We start from the raw sequence: 22675 nt of genomic DNA, 5'->3' as shown, positions 1-22675 counted from the left end.
TTGAAAAAGTTGGTTGTTTTTCCTTTAATTTTTATACAACATGACAGTTTTCTTGATGCTGTATGTAAATAGTCCTGTACTTTTGGAGATCTTATGATTTAGAATTTGCTTATTTCATAAGTCTCATTTTTAATTGGAGAGGTACTGGGAATAGTAGATAGAAAGCCAGCTTGTAAATCAGAAAGACCTAGTTTCCAGTCCCCATTCTGAGACATAGTTAACTGTGTGACCCTGGGCAAGCTGCCTGACCTTTCATCATCTTGGGCACTCTTTACAAGGAAGAAAAGGTGCTAATCTACATTAGCTGTTCAGCTTTGGTGCTCACCGGGAGTGCTATATACTGGTGAAATCATGGTTTTGGTATTTTCAGTCTAGGTGCTCTGTGGTATCATATTTTCACAGGTTTAAATCTCTTAGGTTTAGTGGAGGTCATCTCACCCAACCCTTCATTTTACAGATGAGAAAATTGAGGCGCAGTAAGGTTGTGGCTTTTCTCAGGTCTCTTGGGATTGGAATTCTGGTTCCCTGACTACAAAGCCATCAGTCTTTTTCATAGCCTCTGTAAGATTTTATATCAGTATGGAGAAGCAGTACCAGTTAAACCAGTACTTTACTGTATTATGATGAATATGGGAAAAAGTCACACCCAGTGTAAATCACCCTGCTGTAGGCAGGGAACATGGCATATACCAGAACTTTTGGCCAGAGTCCCTGCAGATCTTGCCTGTGTGCTACATGTAGCTCAAGGCCTTTGTGCTTCACTGCCTTCCACTGTGCAATTTTTCACACCTCTCTAACTCTTCTTCAATTCTGAATTCTTTTTTAAATACTTATAAATATAGAAGCTAATCACCAATTTCTACTTTTTTTGGGCCATTTGGAATTACTCTTTTTAATCTGTTTTTTTTTTCCTGTACTATGCCAGATGCTCAAAGAAGGCTCTTTCTAAGGCAAGACAGCAGACTTTTTGTATGTTGCTTTTTCTGTTTCCTCTTAATGACTCTTTGTGGTTTGTGATTTTAGTTTAGGTTTTTACTATAATTCTTGTCTGTGTATGAAGCTGAAGGAGAATCCATCTGTCAATGTGAATTTTGGCTTTCTCAACCTTGAGGGTCCCTTCTTGCTTTGGATATTTATTGGCTTTTCTTTGTTCCAGAGTTTTTGTGGACCTCTTGGGGATTATAGCTGTATACACATATTTTTTTCTGAGTAGATGTATTTCTCAGTCAGGTAAAGGAGAGCAAGAATTCTGTAAGAACTTGCTATTTTGAAGGTAATTTTTGGTACTCTGGATTCTGATAATAATTACAATCTGTTACCTAAGAGTAGTGAACTGCTTTGCATCGGGTGGAAGCTAGTATCTAAGAGGCTAGGACTATGCTGCCTAAGTCCAACTGGGAAAGGACTAAGATTAAATATCCTTTGGGATTCGTTTTACCTTTTGTTTCAGAAGTATAGACCCATTTGACTTTACAGTTTTTTGATTCCAGAAGCTCTTTATACAGTCCATCATCTAGTCATCCACAAAATGATTTTCTTAAAAGTGCAGGTCTGATCCTCCATCACCCCTCTCAATTTTCTCTGGTGGCTTCTTTTGCCTCTAGGATCAAATACAAAATTCTCTGGTATTCAAAGCCCTTCATAACCCAACCCCTTCCCACCTTTCCAGTCTTACTTCCTAATATTTACTCTTTGCTTCAGTGACATTGGTCTCCTGGCTGTTCCACAAACAAGACGCTCTGTCTCTTGACTCTGGGCATTTTCTCTGACTGTGCCCCATGCCTGAAATGTTTTTCCTCTGCTCCAACCATTGACCTCTTTGGCTTCCTTTAAGTCCTAACTATAATCCCACCTTCTACAAGAAGTCTTCTCTAACCCCTCTTATTCTAGTCCCTTCCCTCTGTGAATTATTTCCTGTTCATCCTGTACATAGCTTGTTTGCACATATCTGTTTGTTTATTGACTCCCCCATTAGATTGTGCGTTCCTTGAAGGAAGAGCCTCTTTTTGTATCCCCCAGTGCTTAGCACAATGCCTGACACATAATATGTGCTTAATAAATGCTTATTGATTAGTTGATATGCTAGATATTGCAGAAGGCATTGCCAGCAGTTTGTCAGTGTTTCTTCACTTGACCATTTATTTATATTGGTAACTAAAGTTTCATCTATTGGAGGAAAAAACCCCAAAAAGTGTTTCTTGCCAGCACTGTTTAACAAGTTCATGATTACTTTTCATATAAAATATAAGGCAGAATTTCTTTCTCATGTTTTTTGGTAGAAAAGACTGGTATACTTGGAAGGTTCAAAGAAGACAAAATAGAGTTGAATCCATTATATCTCACTGGAAAAAGAATTCAGACTAGTAACTCTTAAAAGTTTGCATGAAAATACTTTTAGTACATCATGCCTCACTGACCTTTAGATGAATCCATTCAGCAAAACTCAAACCTTTCAGGGTTTTGTGGCATCATGAGCTGGTAGTTTATTGAGTATCTCCCTGCTCCATGTACAATATCATGGATTTGAAGCTTTTGTGTTATTTGCTTTTGTTAATATTTCCATTTTTAAATAGGATGAGGAAACGAGATGAAGTGAGAGGCAGAGGAGTACAGAGATAATGCCAAAAGGACAGTGTTACTGTTATGTCCAGTCTCTGTGGTAGTTCCAGGTCCCTGTGTTAAGGAGGAACATTATTGGTTCATTTGCATAATATTGCTCTTCTACGAGTAAAAAAATCAAGAAAGGATTAAAAATAGCTAACTCTAGACTTTTTTTTAAAAAAGCCGTGCCAGAACTCTTCAAGTCCCTTTAATTGGAGAGCTTTAGAAATAAGAGTAGACTGATGGATGAGCTCATCCCTGGGAATGTGGTTAAGGTTGTTAACTTGTTTATTGGGGGGCTCCTTCCTCAGTACTGAACTTGCTGTGTGTGTGGCTTAGTCACTTAGTTTTTCTGAAACTGCATTTCTTCCTCAGTTAAGAGGGACATTAGGGGCAGCTAGGTGGTGCAGTGAGTAGAGCACCAGCACTGGAGTCAAGAGGACCTGAGTTCAAATCCAGCCTCAGACACTTGACACGTGTACTAGCTGTGGGGCAAGTCACTTAACCCCAACTGCCCTGCCAAAAAAAAAAAAAACCAAAAAAAAAAAACAGAGGGACATTAATACTTTCCTTGCCAGTCTCACAGAGTTAGAAGGAAAATATTTTGTAAATTTTAATGTGCTAACCTTAAGCTGTTGCTTAATCTAGACCTGGAATTTTATTGGCATAGGGACTCTTGGTGTGGAAACTCCCTGCACCAAATCAGATCTGTTCTTTGTGTATTACTTGTCATCTCAAAGAGTTGCCTGGGATTTTTCTCTAAAGATGAAAGTTATGTGAATATGATTTGTTCTTTCCATCAGAAAAGTGGAGAATCTTCGTCTCAGTTGAGTCAAGAGCAGAAAAGTGTCTTTGATGAAGACCTTCAAAAGAAGATAGAAGAGAATGAACGGTTGCATATACAAGTGAGTAAATCTCTGTTTCCTCTGTTGAATTTTTAAAAACTAATTTGATTTTTTGTTCTAAGTTTAAACATCAGAAAAGAGTATACACAGCATAATGCAAAAGAGGATTACATTTGAAACACTTGAAAAAAAAAGCGTATAGTAAATTCCATATATTACTCTGTATTTCCTCTCCAACTTCTTTCCTTTTGCTTCTGTGCATTTAAAAAGAAATTTTAATGGTCCTATTTTTTCTTTTCTTTTTTTTTAATCCCTACTGCCATCACCTCCCCTGAGGGAGACCTTCCTCCCAATTAAAATACTGAAAGATAAAAAAAGTCTTAATAAATATACATAGCCAAGCAAAATGAACTCACACAGTGGCCATTTCTAAAATTGTATATATTTTTCGGTATCTTGAGTTCATCCCCTCTTTATCAAGAAATGGGTAACATGCTTCATTCATTATACTTCCTCGTCTGGCGTCATGATTGTTCAATTGCATTGATCAGAGTTTTTAAGGGTTTCAGTTTTTCATTTCAATGTTATTGTCTTTGTTATAGTTTCTTCTTCTGGTTCTGCTCCTTTCATTTTTCATCAATTCAGATTACCGAGGATTCTCTGAATTCATATCTTTTTTCATTTCTTAAGTAGAATAGGTAAACTTTTTTTTTTTACCTGAGAGTCTACTTTATAGAGAACTCATACAAGGCAGGTGCTCACACAGAGGTCAGAAGAAGCGATACAAGGACACTCTCAAGGTCTCTCTGAACAACTTAAGTATTGATTATGAGATGTGGTAAACACTGGCACAGAACCACCCAGCATGGCATGCCCATATCAAAGAAGGCTCTGCACTCCATGAGCAAAGCAGAATCACAGTATCACAAAGGAAACATGAGATGTGCAAATCTAGAGACATCTCCCTCCCAAATGTTCAAATGGCCTATTTGTGCCCTACCTGTGGTAGAGCCTTCTGAACTCACATTGGGCTGATCATCAGCCACAGTCAGATAAATTGTACCTCGTCCCCAACATCATGATGTCATTGGTCCTCTTTGAGTACAAAGGACTAACAACAACAAGAAGTTGAATAATATTCCATTGTATTCACATGCTGTAGTTATTTTTAAAAAATTTAATACATTTTTATTGATACTTTTTTTTTAGCATCACCTTATTTTTCCTTGTTATTGCTTCTTCTCTCCCTCCCAGATAACCACCCATATAATAAATACTATCTTTTAAAGGCAAAACAAATTAGAGGAAAAAATCAACATAATTGGTCCACTACATTAAAAAAAGTCTGAAAATATGTGCAACACTTGTGGACCTCCCATCTCTGCAAGAGGCAGGCTACAGTTTGTTCAGCCATTCCTCAATTAATAGACACCACCTTAGATTCCAGGTCTTCAGTTTTTGTTTTTTTTACCTCTTGTTTTGCTTATGACTAGTTTATTGAGTTTGATTTATTTTTACACCAAATTCCACATGTGTGTTTGACCTTTCTTTGTCCACTTCTGATAAGAGTGAGGTTTATCTAATGTCTGTTCCTTCCCCACTCCTCCCTCCACGTTTATATATTCTACTTTTTATACAACCTAGTTATGAGAAATAGCAAACTCTATTCCTTTCTTCCTCCATTCTTAGTATATTCTTTTTATCATCCTCTTTTTTCCTCCTCTTAAAATCCTCAGAATTGAACCTAGGTCCTTTGTTTTTCTTATTTAATTCTACTGTTCTTTAAAGACATTAATACTTGTTTCTTCTCCTATTAGAATATTAAGACTTCATCATTATATAACATCTTCTATTTCCTCAAATAAATTTCCTCAAATAAATTTTGTAGTTCTTACTCAGCTTTGGTCATTTCCTCAGAAATACTTTAAAAGTCTTCTATTCCATTAAAGTTCCTCCCCAGCCCCTACCCCCTATAGGATTGTATGAAGTATTATAGGAAAGGTTATTCTTGGTTATAAGCCTATATTTTTGGCTTTTTTTAGAATGTCATATTATTACAAGACTTTCTTCTGTTTTTTATAGAATCTGTCAGGTGAGATCTTGCCTGTGATTCCTCTACTTGAAGTGTTTCTTGTTTTTAAAAAAACTAATTTGTTTAGTGAATTTATTATTAATTATTGTCATTTTGTTATAATTCTTTGTCTTTATGGTGTTATTATTGTCTACATTGTTCTGATTCTAATAACTTCACTCTGTTTCAATTCATAAAAAGTCTTTCCTGGTTTCTCTGAAGCTGTCTGAAAACCTATCCCCTTTTCTTATAGTACAATTGTATTTCATTACATTACTTTACCATAATTTGTTTAACCAATCCCCAGCTGATGGACACCCCCTTAGTTTCCAGTTCTTTGCCATCATTAAAAAGAGCTGTTATAAATATTTTTGAACATATCTATCCTTTTCCCCTTTCTTTGATCTCTTTGGGCCATAGACCTAGGAATGAATGGTATCTCTGAGTTAAAGGTATGCACTATATAGTAACTTTTTGAACATGGTTCCAAATTGCTTTCCAGAATGGCTGGACCAACTGCTTCTCCATCATAGTGCATTAATGTGCCTGTTTCCCTGCAGCTGTTCCAATATTTGTCACTTTTCCCTTTTTGTCAACTTTTGCCAATCTAATGTGGTATAAGTGGAACCTCAGAGTTGCTATAATTTGCATTTCTCTAATTATTAGTGATTTGGAATGTCTTTTTATATGACTATAACTTAGATTTCTTCCTTAGAAAACAACCAGTTCATACTTTGTGATGATTTATCAATTGGCGAATGACATTTATTTTTACAAATTTCAGTCGTTGCTAATATATCTTGGAAATGAGACCCTTATCAGAGAAATTTGTTGCAAATATTTTTTCCTAATTTGTCGGTTTTCCTTCTAATTGTAGCTACATTGGTTTTACTTGTACAAAAACTTTAAAATTTTATATAATCAAAATTTTTTTTTCCTTTCTGTGATTGTTTTTATTCTTTTTTTGGTCATGAACACTTCCATAGATCTGAGAACTAATTTCTTGATTCTCTGATTTATTTCTAATGTCACTCTAATGTCTAAGTGATATATCCATTTAAAACTTACTATGCTGTACTGTGTGATCTACACTTAATTTCTGCTGGACTGTTTTAGAGTTTTCCAGCAGTTTTTGTCAAATAGTGAGCGTCTTTTGGCATTTCAAACATGAGGCAACTAGGTTCATTTGCTTCCTTATGTTGTGTGTCTGATCCTTTCCACTGATTGATCTCTTTATTTTTTAACCAGTACCAGCTTGTTTTGATGATTATTGCTTTATAATATAGTTTTTGTGATATTACTAATGTGTTCCCTTCCCATATTTTTCATTGCTTCCTTGAGATTCTTGACATATTGTCCTCCAAATGAATTTTATCATTTTTTCTAGCTCTATAAAGTAATCCTTTGATAGCTCTATTAGTATGATACTGAATAAGTATAATAATTTAGTTATCATTGTCATTTTTATAATATTGGATTGGCCTATCCATGAGCAGTTGATTTTCAGTTATTTGCATCTGCCTTTATTTGTGTGAATATGTTTTCTAGTTATATTCATATAGTTCCCATATATGGCTTCTTTCTGAATTCTTGCAGTATTTTTTTCTTTTATATGGGGATTTTGGATTGGTTATGACATTCCTAGTACTTTTCCTTTTGGAGTCTTCTCCTAGGGGGTGATTGGTGGATTTTTTTTTATCTTTACTTTGCCCTCTGCTTCTGATAGACCTGGAAAGTTTTTATTTATGATTTCTTGAAATGCAGTAAAAAAAAATAATCATTTTCAAGAAGTCCAGTGGTTCTTAAGTGATCTAGGCTTGTTTTTCAAGTCAGTTGTTTTTGTATCAGATATCTTACATTTTTTCCTACTTTTTTTTCCCTACTTTTTCAATCTTTTGCTTTTGTTTCAATATTTCCTTTCTGTCTTATAGAATTATCGATTCTTGTTTTTTCTTTTTTTTTCTTTTTAGCTTTCAGAGTATCTTATTTAGGCAAATTTTACTTTTTTTTCTTCTGAGCTGCTAATTCTTTTCTCCAAAGCTCTTATTTTATTTATCTCTTCATTTCTAGGTATTCATGTAGTACTTATGGAAAATCTTTTTTTTTTTCCCTTTGAGTTTTGTAGTTTTTTCAGAATTAGTACTCTCTTTTTTGATTTAGATCCACAACAGATTTTTATGCTGATTGATATCTTCTTTGAGGCAGCTGGTGACATAGTGGATAGCTGGGCCTACAGTCAGTCAGACCTGAGTTCAAATCTGGTTTCAGATGCTAGCTGTGTGACCCTGGGCAAGTCATTTAACTTCTGTGTCTAAGTTTCCTCATCTGTAAAATGGGGAAAATAGAGCACCTACGTCAGGAATATCATGAAGATCAAATGAGGTATTTGTAAAGCATTTAGCAAAAGTCCTGGCACATAGTAGGTGCTTAATGAATGCTAGCTATTGTCGCTACTCTTGTTGTCGCTGTTATTATTATTAGATTTACTCATCTCTCTAGCATTAGCTCCTGAATGGGGGCTCTGTGCCAGGTCCAGGCTCCTCTCTCTTCTGTGCTTTTTCTATAGGTGTTTGGCCTAGAGTAGTCTCAGTTTGGTACTCTGGGTTCTTGAACCGACCTCTATTTTCTAGGGTTAAACTTTGTTGGATTTTTGAGTTTCAGAGCACTGCATCTTCTGGACCCTCTATGATATCTTAGGACAGAGCACTAGGAACTTTGGAGTCCCTGGGTGCCTAGATTGTCTTGGTCTGAATGCTGACAGTCCTCAGGGCTTACAAGGTTCTTACCTCGGGACTTTTTGATCTTCCTGGGGCTTCGGAGAGATGGGGTGTTTAGGGAAGATGTTTTCTTACTGCTTCTTTATATACAGAGTCCTACAGGCTCCATGTTTCTGGCCTTTGTCTGAGATGGAAGGCTCTTGGCACGTTTACTTGCCCTGGCACTGTATTTGCTGGCTGTACCCTTTGCTGTTGCCCATGGGCTTCTGACTGACTTTTTGTGCAGTTTTGCAGAGGTCACTTACTGTAGTTTTTGATTTGAATTTTTTGGTCATTATTTGATCTGGTCCTAATTTCAGGGGGACTTGGATATTCTGCCTCCAGTTCAGGCAGCCGTCTTGAGCCATCTCGTCTGGCCTTTGTTGGATTTTAAGGTATTTTTTGTGAACAAAGATTGTTCATACTTGTGTATGTGACCTCTGGTTTCTCCTTTATTCAACCATGTATTCTCTGTGAGGATAATTTCTTCTTTAATTGTTTTGGTAAATCTTTTATGGATCTTATTGACCTTATATCGTTGATATAGATCAGATTATACCTATGTCTGCAAAGAATCAGAATAAAAAGCACTACTTGCAGTCAGATTTCAGACTTTAATATTCTGCTGAAACCACTCTCCAAGATTACCAGTGATCTACTACTGCTTGCCATCTCTGATGCTCTTAGTCTTTATCCTTCTTGAATTCTTTGCAGCTTTTGATGCTGTTGACCACTCTCTTCCTTGACTCCTCTTTCCTGGATCTCCTCCTACCTGTGTGACTGCTTTTTACTCTTCTGATATTCATTCATGGCCCTGTTCCTTTGTGTTGGGCCCTCTTTTCTTATCTCTACATTCTCTCAGTGATTTCATCAGTTTCCATATATCCAACTAATGTCTTTATGTAGACAGCTACCAGATCTATGTACAGTATCTAGTCCTCTTCTCCTTCCTGAGATCTAACTCTGTGTTAGATATCTCTGGCTGGATATGCTGTAGACATTTCAAGTTTACTATATCTAAAACAGAACTCATTATCTTTCCCACACACAAACCCTTCCCTTTCCCCAACTTACCTTTTCCTCTTTTTATTATTAATTCTTGTTCATAGCTTTTGTTGTTACATTATCTTTATTTATAAATGTGTCCTCTTCCCTCTCCTTCCCTCCCTTACTTGGGCCCATAAACTTTAAAAAAAATTTTAAAAATATTTTGATAACTGATTTCCTTTGTAATACTGTATATTTTATTTTTTACATTTAGAAATAATTATTCTGAGAAAAGGTCTATTGACTTCACCAAATTGCCAAAGGGATCCATGACATACAAGAAGTTTGAGAACCCTAGGTTGGTAACAGAAGTTTCAAAAAGGAAGAAGAAAAATATGATTTAGCAAAACTAACCAATATACTATAGAGTCTGAAAGTAAATGCATCTTGTCTCAACTTCTTTATTTTCTGTTGTCCTTATCAGAGGTTCATGATTTAAAATACGTCCTCAATTCTTTTTTCTCCCTTAGCCCTCACATCTAGTCAGATACCAAGCCTTACTGATTCTGTGTGCACCTTATCTCTTGCTATTGTATTCAGTTCACAGCAACACTGTAGTGCTAGTTCTGGCCCTACTACAGATGCCTCCTAACTGATCTTCTGTTCTGTAGTCTCTTCCATCTCCAGTCTCTCTTCTACACAGCTGTCAGATTGATAATCTTGTACCATGGGTCTGAGCGTATCTGTCTCTTTCTCAAGAAGCTGTCCTTTAGAATAAAATACAGACTCCTGACTTTGTCTTTTAAAGCCCTTTATAATCTTCCTTTAATTTTCTTCTCTAAACTTATTGCATATTCAGTCACTGGCACTTTATTTTCCATCTGAGCTAGCCTATGACATGTTTCCCATTTCCCTGCCTTTGTCCTCCCACAACTGGAATGTATTCTCTCTTTACTATGACTCTTATTTAGCTTCTTTCAAAGTCCAACTTACAGAACACTTCCTATAGAAATCCCTCTAGCTGCTAGGACCCTCCCTCTGGCAATTACTTTGTTATCCAGTCTGAATTTAATTTTCTTTATATATGTTGTTTCATCCCTGTTGAATATAAACTCTTGGGGGCAGAAATTGTTTTACTTTTTAATTTGTATCCCCAGCTCTTGGCTCATAGCAGGCATTTAATAGTATTTGCTGATTGAATGGAAACTGAGAATTTGTTTGAATCCTGACATTCTACTTGTATGACTTTTTGCTTCCCTGGGCTTCATTTATAAAATGAAGGGTTGGGATTAAATAATCCCTAAAGAGCTCAGTTTTAAATGTATGAATTTGATGGTGTTTAAATTTATCGTGCATTATTTGTTTTGTACAGAAGTAATAGGATGGCCAACATTTAAAAGAGATCCTATGTAGTAAGGTAATTGTAATTGTAGTTTAAAAAAATTAATTTTTCATTACATTTTTAGTTCTGAACTGTTTCCCTCTCTCCCTACCCAGCACTGGCAAAAGCCACTATTTCTTTCTCTCTCTCCCCACCCCCCATACACGTGTGCACGCGCGCGCGCACACACACTCACACACAAAACCATACAATGTATGCTTCTGTTTCTTAGTTCTTTCTCTGAAGGTGAATAGCATCTTCCTTCATGGGGCCTTTGTAGTTAATTTGAGTGTTTATAGCACTCAGAATAATTTAGTCATTTACAGTTGTTCTTTGAACAATATTTCTGTTACTATATATAGCGATCTCTTGGTTCTGCGCATTTCACTCTTCATTATTTCATACAAGTCTTTCGATATTTTTCTAAAATCAGCCAGCTTAACATTTCTTACAGCACAGTAGTATTCAGTCACAATCACATACCCCAACTTGTTTAGCCATTCCCCAATTGATGGGCATCCCCTCAATTTCTAGTTCTTTACCACCACAAAGAGAGCTACTATCAATATTTTAGAACATGTAGGTTCTTTTCCTTTTTACCTGATCACCTTGGGAAACAGACCTAATACTGGGATCAAAAGGCATACACAGTTTTATAATTCTTTGGGCACAACTCCAGGTTGTTCTCCAGAATGGTTAGATCAGATCACAGTTCCATCAACAGGGTATTAGTGTCCCAATTTTTCCACATCCTTTGCAACATTTGTCATTTTCCCCTTCTGTCATTTTAGTCAATCTGATAGGTGAGATGATATCTCAAGGTTGTTTTAATTTGCACTTCTCTAATCAATAATGATTTAGAACATTTTTTCATATGACTATATAGTTTTGATTTCTTCATTGGGAAACTGACTGTTATATCCTTTGATCATTTATCAACTGGGAAATGACTAATATTCTTATAAATTTGAGAGAATTCTTTATATATTTGAGATATGAGACCTTTATGTGAGAAACTATAAAAATTTCCCCCCAATTTTCTACTTTCCTTCTAATCTTGGCTGCATTTGTTTTATTTGTACAAAACTTTAACTTAATGTAATCAAAATTATCCAGTTTATATCTCATAATGCTCTCTCTCTTGTTTATTCATCAGTTCTCCTATCCGTAAGTTTAATAGATATATTTCATATTCCTCTAATTTTCTTATGACATCTCCCTTTATATTTAGGTCATGTATCCACTTTTATTTTATCTATTAAATGGTGTGAGATTTTGGTCTATACCCAGTTTCTGCCACACAGCTTTCCAGTTTTCCCAACAATTTTTACCAAATAGTGAATTCTTATCCCAAAAGCTCAAATCTTTGCATTTGTCAAACACAAGGTTATTATCATTTACCTACTGTGTGTAGTGTGTCCTCTCTGTTCCACTGATCCACTTTTCTATTTCTTAGCCAGTACTAGGTAGTTTTGATAATTACTGCCTTATAATATAGCTTAAGATCTGGTACTGCTAAATAAACCTCCTTCCTTTAAATTTTTTTTCATTAATTCCTTTGATATCTTGACCTTTTTGTTCTTCCAAATGAATTTTGTTATTATTTTTTCCAGCTCAATAAAATAATTTTTTAGTAACTTAATTATGATAGCATTGAATAAATAGATTAGTTTAGGTAGAATTGTTGTTTTTATTATATTGGATCTGCCCATCCACAGATAATTACTATTTCTCCAATTATTTAAATCTGACTTTATTTGTATGAAAAGTGGTTTTTGGGGGGAGGGGGGCAGGGCAATTGGGGTTAAGTGACTTGTCCAAGCTCACACAGCTAGTAAATGTGTCAAGTGTCTGAGGCTGGATTTGAACTCAGGTCCTCCTGACTCCATGGCTGGTACTCTAATCACTGTGCCACCTATAAAAAGTGTTTTATAAGTATATTCATGTAGTTCCTGGGTTTGTCTTGGCAGGTATACTCCCAGGTATTTTATACTGTCTACAATCAATTTATTTTTTTTAATAGAATTATTTATTTTTAGTTTTCAACATTCACTTGCATAGTATTTTGAGTTTTGAATTTTCTCCCCCACCTTCTTTTCCCCCCTCCGCAAGACCAGCATTCAATGTGATATGGACTTTACTTATACATTCATATTAAACACATTTTCATATTAATTATGATATAAAGAAAAATTAGAGCTAATGAGAGGAACCATGAGAAAGAAGAAATGAAAGTTCTTTCTTTTTTCTCTTTTTTTAAAGATTATTTATTTTTAGTTTTAACATTCATTTCTACAAGATTTTGAGTTGCAAATTTTCTCCCCATCTCTCCCCTCCCTCCCACCCCAAGATTGTATGCATTCTGATTAGTCCTTTCCCCAGTCTGCCCTCCCTTCTATCACTGCCTCCCCATCCCATTTCCCCTTACTTTCTTGTAGGGCAAGGTAGATTTCTGTACCCCATTGCCTGTAAATCTTACTTCCCAGTTGCATGTAAAAACGATTTTTAACATTTGTTTTTAAAACTTTGAGTTCCAAATTCTCTCCCTCCTCTCCCCACCCACCCTCATTGAGAAGGCAAGCAATTCAATATAGGTTATACATGTTTCATTATGCAAAATATTTCCGTAATAGTCATGTTGTGAAAGACTAACTATATTTCCTTTCGTCCTATCCCCCCCCATTTATTCTATTTTCTCCTTTGATCCTGTCCCTTTTTCAAAAGGACTTGTTTCTGAATACCCCCTCCCTTAATCTGCCCTTCCTTCTATCACTCTCCCCCACCATCCGCTTCCCCCCTACCAATTGGATAAGATACCCAATTGAGTATGTATGTTATTCTCTCCTTAAGCCAAATCCGATGAGAGTAAGGTTCACTCATTCCCTTCACCTCCCTCCTCTTCCCTTCCTTTATAACAGCTTTTTCTTGCCTCTTTTATGTGAGATAATTTATCCCATTCTAGCTCTCCCTTTCTCTTTCTCCCAATATATTCCTCTCACCTCTTAATTTTATTTTTTAGATAGCATCCTTTCATATTCAGTTCACCCTATGCCCTCTGTCTATGTATATTCCCTTCAACTACCCTAATACTGAGAAAGATCTCGTGAGTTGTAAATATCATTTTTTCATGTAGGAATATAAACAGTTCAACTTTAATAAATCCCTTATAATTTCTCTTTCCTGTTTATCTTTTCATGCTTCTCTTAATTCTTGTATTTGAAAGTCATATTTTTCTATTCAGCTCTGGTCTTTTCTTCAAGAATGCTTGAAAGGCCTCTATTTCATTAAATGTCCATTTTTTCCCCTGAAGTATTATACTCAGTTTTACTGGGTAGGTGATTCTTGGTTTTAGTCCTAGCTCCTTTGACCTCCAGAATATCATATTCCAAGCCCTTCGATCCTTTAGTGTAGAAGTTGCTAGATCTTGTGTTATCCTGATGGGTTTCCATAATACTTGAATTCTTTTTTTCTGGCTACTTGCAATATTTTCTCCTTGACCTGGGAACTCCAGAATTTGACTACAATATTCTTAGGAATTTTCCTTTTGGGATCTTTTTCAAGAAGTGATTGGTAGATTCTTTCAATTTCTATTTTATCTTCTGATTCTAGAATATCAGGGCAGTTCTCCTTGATAATTTCTTGAAAGATGATTTCTAGGCTCTTTTTTTGATCATGGCTTTCAGGTAGTCCAATCATTTTAAAATTATCTCTCCTGGATCTATTTTCCAGGTCAGATTATTTTCTCTAATCAGTAGTGATTCAGAGCACTTTTTCATATGACTATAGATAGCTTTAATTTCTTTCTCTGAAAACTGCCTTTTCATATCCTTTGACCATTTATCAATTGGGGAATGACTTGTATTCTTAAAAATTTGACTCAGTTCTCTCTATATTTTAGAAATGAGGCCTTTGTCAGAGACACTGGTTGTAAAAATTATTTCCCAGCTTTCTCCTTCCCTTCTAATATTGGTAGCATTGGCTTTGTTTGTGCAAAACCTTTTTAATGTAATGTAATCGAAATCATTCATTTTCCTTTTCATAATGTTCTCTATCTCTTGTTTTGGTCATAATTTTTTCCCTTCTCCATGGATCTTACAATTACTTTTTCTTTTTTTTTGGAGGGGGAGGGCCAGGGTTAAGTGACATGCCCAAGGTCACACAGCTAGTAGGTATGTGTTAAGTGTCTAAGGCTGGATTTGAACTCAGGTCCTCCTGACTCCGGGACCCATGCTTTATTCACTGAGCCACCTAGCTGCCCCTATAATTACTTAAAATGGGGTGTCTCTTACCATCTCTTCTTACAGGGTTTTGTTGATGATTTATGGAAGTATTGATGTTTTAGCTGGGTTTATTTTATATCCTGCTACTTTGCTAAAATTATTTTTTCGGCTAACTTTTTACTTGAGTCTCTGGGATTTTCCTAGTATGCCATCATAGCATCTGCAAAAAAGGGATGGTTTTTATTACCTCATTGCCCATTCTGATTCCTTCAATTTCTTTTTTTTTTCTTATTGCTATTACTAGCATTTCTAATACAATATTAAGTAATATTGGTGATAATGAGCATCCTTGTTTCACTCCTGATCTTATTAGGAACAGTTCTAGCTTTTCCCCGTTACAAGTAATACTTGGTATGTGCTTCTTATCATTTTATGCTCATATTTTCAAATGTTTTTAACAGGAATGAATGTTGTATTTTGTCAGAAGCTTTTTCTATGTCAATTGATATAATCATATGACTTGTTACTTTTGTTATTGATATAATTAATTATGTTAATAGTTTTCCTTATGTTAAACCATCCCTGCATTCTTGGTATGAGTCCCATTTGGTCACAATATATAATCTTTGTGGTATTCTTGTAGTTTCCTAGGATTTTTGCATCCATATTCATTAATTAAATTGGTCTATAGCTTTCTTTAAATTCCAGTTTTTTAAATGACCCTGCCAAATCACAAGATATAGCATGTTTCAAACTATATTGTTGATTTTGGGTTTCACATAAGTGGTGAGGGGAAAAATTTTGTGTGAAGAATTATTTGGTCTTTGAAAATATTTATTATACAATATTAGATCTTAAAGAGATAGAAACTATTTAGCTCAAACTTTTCATTTTGCATATTTTAAAAATTTATTTGAATTTGGCTATAGTACTCATAATTCAGTATTTTGTGGCTAATGTTCTGATATATCTATTTGAACTGGTAAATGACTTTTGCCAGAGGTAAAAACACCACAGGCTTTTGGAGAATAATTTTAAAAAGATTTATTTGTGTTTGTGATTGGAGTATAATGCAATAGTAAGTTATACCTTAACCAGTGAGATTCCCTGGTTTCCAGAATCTGATTGAGAGAAGACAAAGATATTCTTGATAATAGAATAAGGGCTCTTTCTTCTCAGTTTTTTGAAGCTGATGAACAACATAAACACATGGAGGCAGAACTGAGAAGTAGACTGGAGACATTGGAGACAGAAGCAGCACAGCACCAAGCAGTCGTAGATGGTTTAACACGGAAGTACATGGAAACAATAGAAAAACTGCAGAATGACAAGGCCAAATTAGAAGTAAGCTTCCTCATTTGTTAAAAATGTCTAAACAATAGTGAGGTCCTTATTCTGTGTGTTTTGAAAAACAGGATGTTAAGATGAGACTCTTATGTGAAACACCTCTCTTAATATGCTTTTATTTACAAAATGGGAATTTTTGGCTTTTTTTTTTTTTTTAAATTCAGGTAAAATCACAAACACTAGAAAAGGAGGCCAAGGATTGTCGACTTCGAACAGAAGAATGGTATGTTTAAGGGTGTTGAATGTCACAAATGTAAATTTCAAAGAGCATTAAAGTAGAAATTGAGAAGATCTGACTTCTCTTGTCTTGGTTTTGCTATTAACTAGCTACGTATGGGCAAGTCATTTAATGTCTCTGTGTTTCATGTTTCTTATTTGTAAAAACCAAGGGGTTGGATTACATAACTTCTGATATATCTCCTAGATCTATGATTTTATAAACTTAAGTACTTTGTTCATGTGGTCTGCATTTTAGTATCTAGCTTGAGAATATAGTTTGTGGTTTGTCTTCATGGTTTCAGAATTTTAGAGGCCTTGCACCGTAAGCTGCACTGTAAGGATTATATTATTTCTATTTTAAGTAACTTGAATCATAAGTGTCCTGCAGATCGTCTGTGAAGTTAAGGCACCATACCAAATTTTGGCTATGCTTTAAATTTCTTTAAAATGTGCTTTGAATGAAATAAAGGTTTTTGATCATTCGGAAATATCTAAATATTCTAGTTAAAATTTTGTTTTTGTTAAAATTATAAAAATAAAATTTCAATTTATAGTTACAGTTATACATATAGAGCAGCTAGAGATACTATAGATGTATGTCATTATTTTTTAGAGTGTAAAAAGATAAAGTCAACTAAATATTTTCTTTTGCTTTATTTGGCATTGAAGCAGTCACATAAGTGATTCAGCAAACCCTTGGTGGGGTTAAAAACAAAACTTAAACGACAGACTTTTCTTTTCTGAGATCAGATTAGTGTAGCATCCTTTTATTTACTTTACATCTTACATCATTGGGAGAAAATTGATAGTTTTGAAATCAAAAAATCAAAGATGAATCTAAGTTTGGAGAAATAAACTTAAGTGCTGGATAAACTATTATAACTATGGTTATACTTAACACTATTAAAGTCTTTCACTAGAAGCCATAGTTTTTTAGGACTAAGGTGCTTAGTGACCGTGTATTTTTTTGGTCTTTTATTCATTCAAAACCCATCAGCTCTTCATGCTTTATTTTATGTCTAAGGTATGGTAATCTGAAAATGCAGTTGATGTGTATAAATATATGGTTTAGAATTTGATTTATAATATTAAGGGTTTTTTTCCTTCTTACAGTCAACTTCAGTTAAATAACCTTCATGAGGATTTGTCAAGTAGATTAGAGGAATCATTGTCTATCATCAATGAAAAAGTACCTTTTAATGATACAAGTAGGTAGCATACAATTTTTCTTATTCACTATTGAGACATTTCGGGTTGAATGGTTGTTATCTATATGGATAGAAGACTAATTGTGGCTGTTTTTTGCTTTCTTGTTTGTGTCCAAAGGTTCAACTTAGATCAAAAACTATCATGATTTTGGGTTTAAACTGCTTCTTTGCTGTTTTATGTAAAATGGAAATCTCACATGCTATGCACAACTCTCTTTGTCTTCTAGGATTTAGTCAGTATAATGCTCTCAATGTTCCACTACACAATAGGAGACATCAGGTAAACCACAAGTTACATTTTTCTTTTTTAGTGCTCATTCTTTGAAAAATACCAAAGAATTAGTCAATTAATCTTATTGAAGGACATTCAGCCAGAGGGTTTAACTTGTTTTTAGTTATGATATTTGCACGCTGAAGCCATCAAAAACAAGGCCCATTTACAATTGTTTTACTGTCTTGTGTGACATTTGAAGTCCACTAGTTCTTTAAATATACCACCTTTTAGGTAAGTAGAGCTTCCTGCTGGTTAACATACCATGTTAGACTTAATGAGGCATCTACGACACAGATTATTTCAATTAAGTAGAAGGGATATATTTGCCAAATATTCATATCTCTCTTATTAGTTAGGCATGAATATTAACAGTTGAGGTGGGAGACTTCAGTTTAAATTAAGAAATCATTTATTTAGAAATGTGAAGATGTCTTTAAAAGGAGAAACAACTTCAAGAATATTATGAAATAGCAGTTTGGCAGTTACATTACTATGCCCCAGTTTTAATTATGTATTTGTAATTTTAAAGCTGAAGATGCGGGATATTGCTGGGCAAGCATTGGCTTTTATTCAAGATCTTGTGACAGCTCTTCTGAACTTTCATACCTACACAGAACAGAGAGTCCAGATTTTTCCCATTGATTCTGCCATTGATACTATATCACCATTAAATCAGAAGGTAAATTTGTCTCAGTGTTTTTTTCACCTTCATATGAACAAGTTGACATTTTACTCTTCAGACACTTTTAATCAACAGATATTTAACACTTGTTATATATGATTCAGTTTAATGAGCATTTAGTAAGTACCTTCTATGTAGAAGGCATAGTGCTAGGTGCTTGGAGGAGATGAAGGTGGTCAGCCCTCCAAAGCATGAAAAAAATATCATGAGTTCAGAGGAGAAGAGGAATCATTGGATGGGAGTAATTGACAAAAATTTCGTGTTGAATGTAGCAATTCAGTTTGCTCTAAAAGAATTGGTTAGGATATTGGTAGGCAAAGAGGAAACGTGGGCAAGAAAATTTTGGGCATTAGTGTGCAAAGATTGTATGTGTGTGTGGGAGGCGGGGGATGTGAGGATTGGGAAGGAGTGGGGTAGGAGAGACAGTGATAGTCCAGTTTACCTGTAATTAATTTACAGGAGCCATGGCAGGTATGACTAGAAATATAGGTTGGGGCCAGATGGTAAGGGGTCTTGAATCATTGAGCTGAGAAGTTTAGTCACCATTTTGTTCATGACAGGCCATTTTAAGTTCTTGGTACGTTTTAGGGCTCAGCTAGAAACACCCAAGGAAGCATTGAAGAGGAGAAACTTCCCAAACTGGGGTAACCCTGTTTTCCTGAAAACTAGGCTCATAAGTGGCATCTCCAGAATAGGACTGAAAATTCAGGGAAGGGTTACAGTTAGGAATTGTCAGCAGTCTCAGGCACGGTGACCCGTAGGCCATGATAGGAGGAAATAGTCTAGTCTTGTGAGAGGCTGTTCCACTGATTTGGTGTATCATTAAATCAAGCTCTTACTGAGTCTGCTAGGTCCATCCTCATTCTCTGTGTCAGGCTGTCTTAGTTGTTTGATAGGGAGGGGTGACATCCTACTTAAACAAGTTTGGTTGGTTTTCTACCTCTGTTGTTACAGTCAGCGAGATCTAAACATCTCAGACCTGGAAAAGTCTAGATCAGCAGGTTCCAAGTACCTCAATATGGATAGCTTTCAGAAATGAGGCAGTTCAAAAGGGAGGGCATTCTGGGTAGGAGGAGAGGAGCTAGCAAGACCATAGATAACTTGTTTGATGGGAAATGTTTGTCTGAAAAAACGAGACTTTTAGCAAAGCATTTGATGAAGCAGTCTTCCAGTGCTGTTTATGTGGGGAAAATGGAGAGAGGTGGGTTATATGATCGTGCAAGTAAGTGGATCCAGAATTGATTGGATGACTAGATACAGAGCCTCCTTGTTAATTGTTCTACATAAGCCCTAGTAAAGGGCTTTAAGGATTTGGATTTGACATATTGTAAACAGTGAGTTGTATAAAGACCTAAATGTCATGTTTTTCAAATTTGTGGGTAGCACAAAGTGGGGAGGGAGAGCTAACTCACTGGGACACAGGATTCCAAAAGATTATAATGGGTTTGAATATTGATCTGTATTAATGAAGTGACATTTAATAAGGATAAATATGAAGTCCTTCCCTACTCATGAAGTTGATTTTTTAAAAGCTATGTTCAAGGTAGAGTTATGGCTTTTTAGCAGTTTCTTAGAAAAAGATCTGGAGGTTTTAGTGAACTGTAATCTCATTATGAGTCAGTAGTGAGATATGGTGGCCAAGAAAGCTAATATGATTCCCAGCTGCCTAGTATCTAGGAATTAGGAGCTCCTATTCCCTTCCAATTCTGTCATGACCAAACCATATCTGGACTCCTGTCTTCATTTCTTGGTGACATATTTGAGGAAGACCATTGAGGAAGATGGCTAGGATAATGAAAGTTCTCAAATTCATGCCATTTGAGGATTAGTTGGAGGAACTAGTGGCCTGGAGAAAGAAGTCTTACAGGGGATGTAACAGCTATTGAAAAATTATTTGAAAGACTCATGTGAAAGAGAGGTTAAACTTGTACTGGTTGGCTCCCCGGGACAGAACCTAGGAGCAGTGGATGGTAGTTGCAAAGAGGGAATTTGGGATTTATGTAAAGAAAAATTTCCTAATAAGTGAGAGGTCTCCAAAAGTAGAATGGGCTACCTCTGGAAGTAGTGCACTCCTTCATCACAAAGACTAGATGACTTTTTGCTGGAAAAAAGATACTTTTTTTTTTCCAGGCATAAGTGGGAATAGGTGGACCCTGGGGTCTTTCAACTCTAAACTTTAGTGATTCTGTAATAACTCGATGCCGAAGAATATGGCTCAATTATGTGATTGAACATCCATTTTTTAAAGGTGTATAGGTTGTTGCTATATTATATCTGCTTTTGAACCAAATGTTTGATTGCATTCAACTTATAAGAATTATGAAAAAAAACTTTATGTTATGGTATCTGTAGTCCTCACAAGATTTTTACCTCTGGACATAGACACTGTGGCCCAAGGTAGAAATATAGAATTGTAGGATTGGGAAAGGCCTCAGAAGTCATCTAAGCCAATATTTATGTAAGTAAAAGTCCACATTTGACATATTAACAAGGGATAATCCATGCTTCATTTGCTTGCAGATCTTCAGGGAATCCACTAACTACAAGACAGCCCATTCCACTTTGGGAAAACTCAAATTTTTAGGAGCTTTTTCCTGACATCAAGCCTAATTTGCCTCCTTGTAACTTCACACCGTTCCAATTACTAATGCCAGTTTTCAGTAACAACAACAGTAATAATGATGATAATAATAGGATATAGTTTACCTCAGCCTGTTGACTTTAGTAATCAAAGGGAAGTTAAATGGTCTCTATCCCTCCTTATCTTGGTTAGTAATGTCTCTTAACTTTTTTGTTCTGTCATTTTCAGTCCAAAAGTTGTTCTCTTTAGCAAGAAAACAAACAAAATGAGGAACAGGCAGCTCTTTTCTCCTGAGCCCATCTGCTCAGCACCATCTCTTCTTTCTGATAATTTTCCCAATGTAACTTTTAAAAAATCTCTTGATCCTTTTTGTTGTCATTAGTCCTCTTGTCAAACCCAGCTCATTCTAGGCTTTTAGTACTCCTGACACTATTCTCATTGGACTGTGCAGTATTTTTTATTCATCTTAACTGTCCTTACTTCTTTTAAATTAAAAAAAAATCTAAATTGGTTGATGAGTTCTCAAAGCATTAACAACATCAGTCTCTTCTTCTTCACTCCTGAAATCACAGATGTGGTCAAAATTAAAAACAAAACACCAGAAAAATATGACATCATTAAAGACACATTACGGTAGTATTTAAAGAGGGCTGACCTCAGTAGACTGGGGTTTACTCTGCAGCTGTTTTTCCCTCTGTATATTGGGGATAATAATAACTGCACTGGGATGTTAGGAGAAAATGTCCACAAGGTTTAAAAAGTGCTATATAAATCTGCATTATTATTATTATTATTAAGACATTTCCTCTGCCAAATTTTCTCTATCAAAATAATAATTGTTGACAGTATATGAATGTAGTGGACGTGGTACATAACATGTAATAAAAACTACTGAAGATAGTCACTTGTTACTGTTCTTAAACAAGAGGGAGGTATGCTGGCACATTGACTCACTGTTTACACACATTCCCCCTTGCCTTTTTTTTTTTCCATTTTTATGTGGTACCTGTAAGGAAAGAGTGGAGTTCTAGTTGGGGGCCCAACTTGTAGTGAATCTCCATTGTACTAGAATCTCAGAGTTAAAAGGGATGTTAGAGGCTATCCCAGGGGAACCTGTAACCTTGAGGGTACATGTGGCCCTATAGGTCCTCAAGTGCAGCCCTTTGATTGAATCCATACTTCACAGAACAAATCCACTTAATAAAAGGATTTGTTTTGTAAAACTTAGACTCAGTCAAAAGGCTGAAACCCAAGGACCTAGAAGATACATGTGGCCTCAAGATGTTCTCCACCCCTGGGCTAACCAATCTCCCTAACTGATCTTTCCTTGAAGCAGAAAATTTCTCAGTAAAATCTTGCCCCTTGTGCCTTGCAGATAAAAGACATATATCTAGCTGCTTTCTTTGGTGTCTTTCTTGCTGCTGTCCATCCTTGCCTTAAATGGAGAGTAAAGATTTTGGAATCAGCCAGAGTAAGGGGCATAGGGAGGGGAGAGGGGGGTCA

The 22675-nt window shown here is 35.6% G+C and overlaps 1 protein-coding gene across 1 annotated transcript in view; it reads left to right on the top strand.

The window, feature by feature from the left end:
* PPP1R21 (protein phosphatase 1 regulatory subunit 21) overlaps positions 1 to 22675 on the top strand; it is a 97961-nt gene that overhangs the window by 26208 nt on the left and 49078 nt on the right. The window contains exons 4-9 of the mRNA XM_036751089.1: positions 3405 to 3506; positions 16041 to 16205; positions 16373 to 16431; positions 17541 to 17635; positions 17863 to 17915; positions 18439 to 18588. Of these exons, the coding sequence (XP_036606984.1) occupies positions 3405 to 3506; positions 16041 to 16205; positions 16373 to 16431; positions 17541 to 17635; positions 17863 to 17915; positions 18439 to 18588 (624 nt within the window). The remainder of the gene's footprint in view (positions 1 to 3404; positions 3507 to 16040; positions 16206 to 16372; positions 16432 to 17540; positions 17636 to 17862; positions 17916 to 18438; positions 18589 to 22675) is intronic.

The sequence above is a fragment of the Trichosurus vulpecula genome, chromosome 3 (genome assembly GCF_011100635.1).
Source record: "Trichosurus vulpecula isolate mTriVul1 chromosome 3, mTriVul1.pri, whole genome shotgun sequence".
NCBI classification, from domain to species: domain Eukaryota; kingdom Metazoa; phylum Chordata; class Mammalia; order Diprotodontia; family Phalangeridae; genus Trichosurus; species Trichosurus vulpecula.
The sequence above is the reverse complement of the archived record's forward strand: the minus strand, read 5'-3'. Positions and strand labels throughout refer to the sequence as shown.